We start from the raw sequence: 10,966 nt of genomic DNA, 5'->3' as shown, positions 1-10,966 counted from the left end.
CAAAGACGGTTGCTCAAGATTGTCGGTGGTTGAATGAAGTTGAATTTGGGAGAGGAAGATGGAAGACGTTGAAGATCGTTGGGACTTGCTGGTAGAATAGCTCATTTTTCTTAGTTTTTTTATTTTATTTAATTCTTTAATTATACACGTGGAATTAAGTGATTAAAAAATAATTAAAAAATAAAAAAATTGTCATGTGGCATACCACATATGGTTGACTGGGTCAAAATTGAGGTTTTGCAAAAGGAAGTAAACATGAGGGGTCATTTTTGCCATTTTTTTTAAAAGGGGGCTAAAATCGCTACTTTTGTAAACTTAGGGGGTGAAAAGTGAGTTTAAGCCTTTTTTTAATGGAAAATGTTAACGAGTGCCCCCGAGGCACTGATTAAGGAAGCTAAAAGAAGAAAATGAAAGTAAAAAAAGACACTTTTTAATCTTTTAATGCATTGATTACACAGCTTTCAAGGCAAATATTTGCTTCCTTAACCAGGGGGCACTGGTTAACAAGACCCTTTTTTAATATATGGGAAATTAATAAAATACGGCTAGGGTTCCGACATCTTTTGGTGTAATACTCAGACCCGTGCGCCTTTCTTTTCTCTAGCTCTCTCACTTCCCTCACCATAACGTGGTCGTTGCTCCTTGCTGATAGCATCATCTATAATACTCCCTCCGTCTCACAATATTAGTGGTTTAAGGTTTGTGCACGATTATTAAGGAAATAATTAATTGAGTTGATTTCAATAGTAAAATTAGTAGCATTTACTAAAATATCCTTATTAATCGTAGTTAGTGGAGTAATTAAGTTGGATGAAATTCAATAAATAAGGGTATAATAGTGGAAAAAAATAATAAATGTTGCATCGATATTGTAAAGTAACAATTATTTTGAGAAAAAAAAATGCTAAAGTGACAATTATTGTGAGACGGAGGGAGTAATTATTAATTAATTCCGCCTGTAAGTTTTTCTATCCATGAAACAAATAAATTTAAAATTTGTTTTGTTGTTCTGTAAGTGGTTATATATTGACTTGTTAACGTAAGTTTCAGACTTAGATTGATAAATATCACACTGCTATTGTTTTCACAGTGTTCCCTGATTTTTTTTGTGGTCGGGGTTCGAACCCCGGACCTTGCATATTTTATGCATTTGTCCCTACCAACTGAGTTAAGCTCACGAGGACACAGTGTTCCCTGATTTGAAAGCACTCTTAAAATAGCAAAAATAAAAATATAACGAATAATATTGTTAGATTATGAAACACGGACCTTCCTCGGATTAAGTGTGTCCCGAAGTCGAAGACGAGTCGATGTCCGTCACTAACACATATAATTATACTAAACTATATGATTTTTTTTTCAAATTAGTAACGGTATCGGCATGTCTTGTTAGTTTAGTGTCAGTATTTGTGGTTTATAGTTGCAAGAGCACAACTCTTCTACACTTGTGACATGATCTAGCTTCATCACCCGATAATATTTCTAGTGAAGGTAACCTAATCAAAAACTATCACGAGGAATCATTCACACAAGACTATTATACTTCTAAAGAGTGAGAGCGATCCTCCATCACTCAGAACTACATCTCCCACCTAGATGGACTATCATTAAGGCAGAATGTCTCTTCTATTGGTCAATTCAATCATGACACAAGTCAAATAACCTATTTTTTCTTTTACTTTCACATATTTTTATGTTTAAGAAAATTGTATTGTCATGTGTCATACTTTATAAAATCTCCTTCAAAAGATTATGTTCTTGTATTCGTTTTCAGCATTCGTTCCGCATTCCTAAAAAAACGACATTGTTTTTCCCCTTGTTCTATGCCACACGGGTTTATGTTAAGGGTTAACACCATAATTGTTACGCCATTAAACTTATGTTTACTTGTGTCATGATTTTTGACTAAATGACTAAAACATGAATCTTTTTAAAAAGACAAATGACCAAAAAATGTTTAAAATTAGATAAAGGACCAAAATGCATTTTTGATAAAAGTTAGGACCAAAAATATATTTAAGTCGACTCTTTAACATCATAACTAATAGTATTTCAAAAAGTAAGTAGAGGCAGTGTTTCCAAACACATAAATCATTTCATGTAACTATAACATGTATGTCAAAGAACTTATTGTCCAACTATGCGGGAGTTGAAGTACAATCTCTTGCCCCATATATATGTCTATCAAACAGGGAATTTATAACCAGCATGGACACGAAAAGTTGATCATATGCACCGTATAGAAACCAAACAAATAACAATTTTAAAAGTCTATCACTATGTGAAAAAATTATTTTACAGATGTTGAAATATTTTGAAAGTAATGATATCTAGATAATTCTTACGGTGTTATTTCCATATAGAAACCAAACAACTAGCCACATTGAATTCACATTAATTATTTCCAGCTTAATGCATCATATTGTAGGTGCTGACTGCAGATTAGTTTGTTTGAATAATTCAAGGGTGGGTTTAACATTCAATTTAATCAAATTTTCTAAAAATAGAATTTGTCAAATTTACATACTTGTTTTGAGCCATATAGTTCTCCGCAAAGGTTGTTGGTTGAGACAATTTTGGAGCGTATCAAGATAAAAGTTTTCCGAATCTCTTGATTCAGTCACTTTTTGATCTTATTTTCCTCATAGACATGGTGAAAATGGTGAGAACTACGTTACCCTCTCTTGTTTAGGGGGTAATTACCTTCTCATGATATCAACCAATTAAAATGTAATATGCATAGATAATATTAAATGTCAAATAAATGAATCAATTTTTTCTAAAAATAAAAAAGTTAAAAGTTAATCTTAATCATAAGGTAACTTTTAATACTTTTAATTTTTATTTAGAGTAAATTACACTCCTCTCCCCTCTTATGTTAAAATATACACTTCCCTCCCTTTAAATATAAAATCTTCACTCCTCTCCCTATAAGATGCTTGAATTACAACCCTCTCTCTTAATAATTAAATATGTACTACACTTTAATCTATTTAACATAAATAAATATTTTTATGATGTATACTAATTTTGAACCACCATTTAAGAAAAATAAATTCATTTCTTTATAATTTAAATATCAATGGTAATTAAACTTAAATATTTTGCTATTAAGTTTATAATTTATAGTATAAAACTAATTTTTAAATAAACATATTTTACTGTATTTAGTAATTATTGTAATTTTATTTTTTGGTTGTTTCATATTTTATAATAGGTTTTAAAACTATATGTTAATGTAATTGTGAATAAAAAATAGCGAAAAATATGTATTCAAATTTTGATTATGTTAAAATAGACCCGCAGTAGTTTTTTTTTTTTTGCAAGGTGGATGGTGGAGGCTTAGTCACTAGCGGAAGGGTTAGGCTTTACAAAAGTTAAGATTGTTCTGGAAACAACAAAATTGATGTGCAAAGCTGCTCTCAATTTTGGGGTTATTTTTATGCCGGGTTTGAATATTGAGTTAGAAAATAATAATAATATACGGTGTGACAATTTATATAACTAATTTTTTTTTAGGATGAAACTAAATCTCTTTTCTATAGGGTTTTGATTTTTGTGTTTAAAAGAAGATTTGAGGTGAACATAACATTAATTCATGATATTTGAAGATATATTTGTGTAGAATTTTTTCTGATTCAATGAAGATGATGAAGATTCAAAGAAAGAAGATGGAGATGATGAACATCTTCATCATATTTCTGGATTTTTTTTTCATTTTTAATAAAAATATATTTTAAAAAATAAAATTATATATTTTTTTTAATACAAAAATGAGAAAAAAGATGTATATGTGCTTTTATGAGAGATAAAAGACCTAAACGGAAAAAAAATAAAGATAAAGGACCAAAGTGTTACAAATAAATAAGATAAAGGATCGATAATGTAATCTTGTCTATAATTAAATAAAAATTAAAAGTATTAAAAGTTACCTAAAATTGATTTTTTTATAGAAAAAATTGACTCATTTATTTGACATTTAATGTTGCCAATGTATATTACATTTTGATTGGTTGATATTATGAGAGGGTAAATACCCTTTAAACAAGAGAGGGTAATCTAGAAAAAACCGGTGAAAATGCATCTTTATATTCATATTCATATTCATCTTCTATTCTAAATTTCTAACCAAGTTTCAATTTATTTCTTTGTTCTTGATTTGTGTGTTTAGAATGATTCTTGAAAATCTCTTAAAAATTTGAATTTAATCATGGAAAAATTTGTTCATGTCGAACTTTAATTAGCATTTTGTTCTTTTTGTTGTTTTTTTTGTAGTTATTTATTCTCTCTCTTGAAAATGGAAGTAGTATCTGATATTCGTCGTTGGGATGAGATGATCCCCGATACTTTGGCGCTGATTTTCACGAAACTTTCACTCCGTTAAAGATTGACCGTGATCCCAATGGTATGCAAATCTTGGCCCAGTGATGTAAATGGACCTGACTGTTGGCAAGAGATAGAAATCATTGACTGGAGCAACATCTACGACCATCGGAAAAATGAGCGGATGGTTCAAATGCTGATTGCTAGAAGCTCCGGATATCGCTCTGGAAACTCAGTGTTTCTGGTCTCAAGACTAGAAGGAGTTTCACCTTCATTGCTAAAAATGTTGGCTCCCTTCGGGATCTGCGACTGCCCAGATGCAATATGAACTATTATGCCATTGCACGACTAACCAGAAAACTTTCAATGATTTCCTTCTTAGATTTGAGCTACTGCATCAAAATTGGTGGCAATGCTATAAAGACAATCGGTAGGAACTGCAAATAGTTGGAAGTGTTCTGTTGGAATATGCACCCGACATATACTTGGGGAAAACCCTTGGAAGATACTAAAGCACTTGCAATCGCATCTACTATGTCGAAGCTCAAGCGTCTCGAAATGGTCTACCATCTCCTCACCAATGAAGGTGCTCTTAAAATAATCTCATCATGTCCAAAGCTTGAATGCTTAGATTTGAGGGGTTGTTGGGGTGTCAAACTTGACACCATGTCTGTGAAGCAGAATTTTCCGAAACTTATGGTTTTGAGGCCTCAAGTTCTTGGCAATTAGGAGAGGTGCGATAGGATTCTTCTGATTTAGAATAATAAGATAGCGATGTGGACGAGTATAATTACAATGATGATGGCATGTGGTGTCATAGGTTTAAGAGCTCTAGTTTAGGAGGTATTGAAGATGATGCAATGTATGGTTTTATGTTCTTTTTTAATTAGTGTTTTTGTGCTTGGGCTTTCTTTATGCTATTTGCATAAAATGTATCAAAGAAAATGAAGCATTTGAGCTTCCTTGTAAGAACTTAAGATGTTTTCATATCTTAGGATATTTTAAAGTTTCTTAGGTTTTCTTATTGCTGAAAAAACAGAAGAACAAACATCTATGCTTGTGTGTTTTTCCTCGTAATAAAATTTAGGCTTAATGATGTCTTTAGTCCCTGCAAATAGGCGGCGTTTAAAAATTGGTCCCTGTAATCGCTAATCCTGGCATTTTACCCCTGCAATTGTTAATCATTTAAAATTTGGTCCTTTGACCAACTTAATCACTGCCATGTCACCAGATTGGCAAAAATGGCATGGGAATTGACCAAAATACCCCTGGGCTAATTTTTTTTTTCCTTCAAAAAAAAAATTTTTCAAAATTTTGAAAATTCTTTTTTAAATTAAAAAAATCTGAAAAAATAATTAAAAGTCAAAAAAAATTTCGGAAAAAAATTGTTACAATTAAAACTGTAAAATTTTCGGGAAAAAATCGTAAAAAAAATTCGGGAAAAAACTGAATTTTTTTTAAGGAAAAAAAACAAAAAAAAAATAAGCCAGGGGTAATTTCGTCATTTCCCATGCCATTTTTGCTAATCTGGTGACGTGGCAGTGATTAAGTTGGTCAAAGGACCAAATTTTAAATGATTAACAATTGCAGGGGTAAAATGCCAGGATTAGCGATTACAGGGACCAATTTTTAAACGCCGCCTATTTGCAGGGGCGAAACACACCATTAAGCCTAAAATTTAAGTTACACAAGTGTGATTTTTCCAATATTTACCAAATGTGTACAACATTATCATGGTATGATGTGTATCTTAGAAATTAGATATTTTACTTCTACAAGTTCCATGTTTACAACATTTTCATCATACATGGACAACATCATCCTACTAGGTGACGACCGACAACACCGATCCTCAACAAATAGCAGCAACTTTTTATTTATAACAGAAAATACAAACAACTGATTTCATTAATCCGAAGATACAATTGACAGAAAAGGATAACAAGTTAAGCATTCTTAAGAAATTCCATGACATACATGTTGAAAGCACAACATGCAATTTGAAATCCTTGGAATCCAGCTCCTTTAGCCAAAGCCTCAAACTCTTTCTCTGTTCTCTCTTTTCCACCTGAGCTATGACACAATATGATAGCATCCATTTGAAACACAGATTTTGAGGCCAAGTTTGAGTCAGGAACTATTGGAACAATGCATTCCACTGCAATCACTTTCCCTGTGGCTGGAAGAGAATCATAACAATTCTTCAAAAATTTCAAGCATTGCTCATCATTCCAATCATGACATATCCACTGCATTCATAAAACATAAACTTGGTTTTCTTCTTCTCAAAATAAATGAAAAATATATTGGAAATAAACTAGAAAAACAATTAAGTAGCTTCAAATTAATAATGTCACCTTCATAAAAATGGCATCAGCTTTTGGAACACTCACAAACATGTCTCCACCAACATGTTCCACACCTACACCAGACACCGTTACACATTCAGTGACCAAAATGAATATTACCCCAACATTTGATGTATTATTTTTTGTGATATCAAATGTTGCATATTTCATAAAAGATTTTCTACTTTGCATTTGCCTAATTTTTGTTTGGTTAGATATGCCACTCCAAAACCTTAATATATAATGTGAAATAAAAACACACCTGGATAAGATGGTGCTTCATTAATGACATGGGGCAAGTCAAAATTAATGGCTTTAATATTAGGATACTTAGAAACGATCATGTTAGTAATAGTTCCAGTTCCACCACCAACATCAACAATAGATCCAAGACCCTCAAAACCTGAATATGTCTCAAGAACTTTGTTCATTATGATACTAGAGAAATCAGACATGCCCTTGTTGAAAATCTTATTGGACCTTTGATCTGTGCTATGGAATTCAAAAGATGTCATTCCATAAGCATTGTAAAATGGAAGGCCACCCTCCTGAATTGATTCTGTCAAGTGGTACCTGCAATTATATAATAAAGTGTGTTTTGTTAGCATCAAAAATTAATTTCGAATGAATTGATTGCGTAAATTAGATTTTAGTTAAAAATGTGTTGAATGTGACATTGTTTATGTTTGAATATATTTACTTAAAAACTACTTGAACATTACCTAAATATGTATCCTTAAAAAAATTAAAAATTAACCAAACATGTCAAAAGCTACAAATTCATAATCAAGTTTGCCCAAACATATCAAAATCAAGGTTATGCCTCTGAAATAATTTTTGCTATTCTATGGTGAAATAAAACCCATAAAAAGTCATTTAAAAATCTATATCTAAGCCTTCACTAATCACTAATGCTTGCTAAAATTAATAAATTTCTCAAATCAATATTGTTAACATATTTGTTGGATCTATATTTGACTAGTGTTGCCAACAATCTTTTCATGATAAGTGATGTATAAATATCACCATTACACTGTATACTGTACATTCTTAAGGAGCATCTTAATTAAATTAGTTCGAGCTTTTAAAATAGGGAAATGTTAACTAGTGCTCCGTGCATTAGTTAAGGACTTTAAATGGTAATTTTTCATAAAAGTTTGTGTGATAAGGTGCATCAAAAATTGAAAAATTTAACAATTATAAAGAATAATTACTTTATTTAAAATGTTTAAAGAATGCTCCAAGGGCACTCGTTAACTAGACCCTTTAAAATATTTCACTGGTGTTCCCACTAAATTATGATCTTAAGTTTGAAATACGCATCCTAAATAAACCAGTTCGAGCTTTTAAAATATGGTGTTTAATTAAGCAAAGTTTTACTCTCTTTTTTGGTCAAAACCAAACTTTAATTTGCTTAAGGAGAAGCAAAGTCAAAAATAAGTTGGGCTAAAGTACATAAGTCTTTGGTTAAAGAAAATTGTTACTATGCCTTGTTAGTCATAAAATTATTTGCACTTGGTATTTTTTTATTAGAATAAGTTGAATTTTGTAACAAAAAAATCAACAACTTACTCACGGCAACTCGGTATACATAAAAAATCAACGACAACGGACTCACATAAACTAGAAAATCAACGACAACATACTCACATCAACTAGAGATACATGCATAATTACGATTAGAGCATCCAAAAATCAAATTATTAGGTATACTTGAATTATTACAGCATATAAACTTATTAATTATGGTTAAAAAAAATAATAATAACGAGAGTCCTTTCATAGTTATTATTCTCCACAAGCATCTAAAACTTTTACTCCACACCGACGTCAAACTAAATAGAGATATCTCCATTGTGGAATAGGAGTTTTTGATGTTTGTAGAAAATGGTGTCTATGGAAGGACTCTCCCTCTCATCACTTTTTTATGGGTCATAATTAATAAATTTTATTAAAATAAACTATATTGTTTAAATGTAGTTTTGTTTTATAGAGTTATTAGTAAGACTCATTTACTAATTTTCTTTAAGGTGTAGGGTCGAAGAAATTTTATATTTGTCATGTATTAACATTAAAAAAAAGTATAATATAAATTATGTATACATGTATGACTCATTTAAACATTCAAATTATAGAGCTTTGTTGTAGATACTCTTTGACTCTTCATAGGACTATTTCAACCGAGTTTGGCTCAAACAGCACAAGGTGATGAAATGAAATCGTGACAGAGGTAGATTCTCATGACTTATGAATTAATTTAATCATGTGTAGTACATTCATGAAGTCGTGAGAGAACAAAAGCATCTCTCGTCCAAGTCCAAAACAAAACAAAAGAGGAAAAAGATATGAGACAGCAAGTTAGGTTAGATGTCTTTTTCAAAATTAAAGTTAGGTTGGGATTTAGTTTTTTGAAATTAATTAGATAGGGATGTGTTAATCTAAAGTGTTGTTAACAAAACCAAGTTTCATAGTAATATTTTTTTTTATTGTCGGGTCATGTCTGGTATATATAAAATCTAAATTAATTTATAAAAAGTGGCATATTACCTTAAAAATCATTTTTATACGAATAAATTAGACTTAATAAAAAAATTAATATAATATTTGAGTTTATCTATTAACTAAACCATCTATCATTTACATCTACGTACTAAACTCATCCGTGTTGGATATGAGATGAAATTGTGTATTATGATAAACGAAGAAGTTTTAAATGAGTTTATAAAAAATGACACATTTCAAGAGAAAATAAATTGAAATATATATATATAATATCATACCACATGTCTTTGAGGACTTTGTCATGTTGCATGAGAAATGAAGAAATCATGGAGACACCATCTTGATTATTGACAAAATATTTAGCAAGAGGGTGAAGACCATAAAGCCTTTCAATAGAATCTCCATCTTGATGTTGAATGGAGCAAGTAAGGATTTTGTAGCTAGCTAAGAGACGCAACAATCGGTCCAACATAGAAGGTGCATCTGGATTTTTTATAGAAGGGATTTGAGAAGCAATGTTTGAAGATGAAAGATGAGCATTAGGCCCAGCTTTGGCTATAATTTCAATGATACCAAGTTCCAAAGCTGATTTTAGAACCATTGGAGCAGCAGAAGCACCTGATAGTTCCATGGCAAAAAACAAAGCTTCTTCATCTGATACTTGCTTTGCTTCCTCCCTCTCCATTTTCTCAATCATATGCTATAGTACTATGCCACTATACTATAATGTATGATGGTATAATATGCCTGGCTCCTTCAATATATATATTCATATAATATATTATTTAAATGATGTTTAATTTGATCTAATCTTTGATCTGTTTCAACTTTTTGACGTTTGCAAATCATTGTCATCTCGATAGTCAAAATGAGCAGCCATATGTTTTTTTTTAATAATCAAGTACGTGCTTAGATTTTTCTTTGTGCTATATTCAATAGTCAAAATAATGCTTGTGTTTTGACAAATTATAGCATTTCATTGATAAAAGTGTGTTCAATCAATCCATATTGGGCCATCGATAAATAAATAAACAAGAGTTAAAAATAAGAGTTAAAGATGTGCTTGTCTTAGCTAAAGTATAAGTTGTTTCATCGTCTTCTTATAAATATAACATGAAAGATATTAAAATAAAGAGGAATGCTAGCAACACTCACTTTTCAACACTCTCACTAGCACTCACTTTTTTATTGGGTTGAATCAATGAATGTCCCACTATTTTGTGTAGGTTCAATTTTCAAAGTGTAGACCCACAATGATTTAAACCAATCGAAAAGTGAGTATTAGAGAGAGTTCAAAAGAGAGTGTTGCTAGCATTACTCATAAATAAAAGAAAAATAAATATCTACAATCATCTAATATGACCTAAAATATCAACACTCTCTCTAGCATTCCTCGACCTAAAATATATTTAAAGTTTAAACAATTTAACCAAGGTACTGTATTTTGAGGAAATAAATCTTGTATTTTTTTTTCTTCTTGTATTTATATATACATTTTTTGCTTTCAATGAATTCCTATTTGTTATGTTGAAATTTTTCGTTTTAACACTAATATCAACTTAGTTAATATTATAAAATAAAAAAAAATATGTATCTCAACTTAATTTATGTAGGGGGCTGTTAACTTGCACCCACCTAAAAACACTAAGGTGCAAGTTAACAAGCTGCACCTACTTGTACTTTACTAAAACACCCTTTTGTCTCTATTAAACTTTATTTTAATTAAAAGGACATTTTTGTAAATAGCATAAATAATATTTGTTTATAATAGAAAAACATAGGTGTTTTGGTAA

At 30.6% G+C, this 10,966-nt stretch overlaps 1 protein-coding gene and 1 pseudogene across 1 annotated transcript; one reads left to right on the top strand and one right to left on the bottom strand.

The window, feature by feature from the left end:
- The first annotated feature begins 4,275 nt into the window (after positions 1–4,275).
- Positions 4,276–5,295, top strand: LOC146925446 (F-box protein FBW2 pseudogene; annotated as a pseudogene).
- A 700-nt stretch (positions 5,296–5,995) lies between these two features.
- LOC146925445 (caffeic acid 3-O-methyltransferase 1-like) lies at positions 5,996–9,908 on the bottom strand. The gene is made up of 4 exons (XM_085710379.1): positions 9,452–9,908; positions 6,934–7,244; positions 6,681–6,745; positions 5,996–6,572 (listed from the first exon to the last, which is right to left on the bottom strand). The coding sequence occupies exons 1-4, from the start codon at positions 9,868–9,870 to the stop codon at positions 6,270–6,272; spliced, it is 1,098 nt and encodes a 365-aa protein (XP_085566505.1). The 5' UTR covers positions 9,871–9,908; the 3' UTR covers positions 5,996–6,269.
- Between the last annotated feature and the right edge of the window lie 1,058 nt (positions 9,909–10,966).

Source organism: Medicago sativa, chromosome 5 (assembly GCF_051527215.1).
Source record: "Medicago sativa cultivar Bolivia chromosome 5, Bolivia_mono, whole genome shotgun sequence".
NCBI classification, from domain to species: Eukaryota; Viridiplantae; Streptophyta; class Magnoliopsida; order Fabales; family Fabaceae; genus Medicago; species Medicago sativa.
This window is presented reverse-complemented; position numbering and strand designations above follow the sequence as displayed.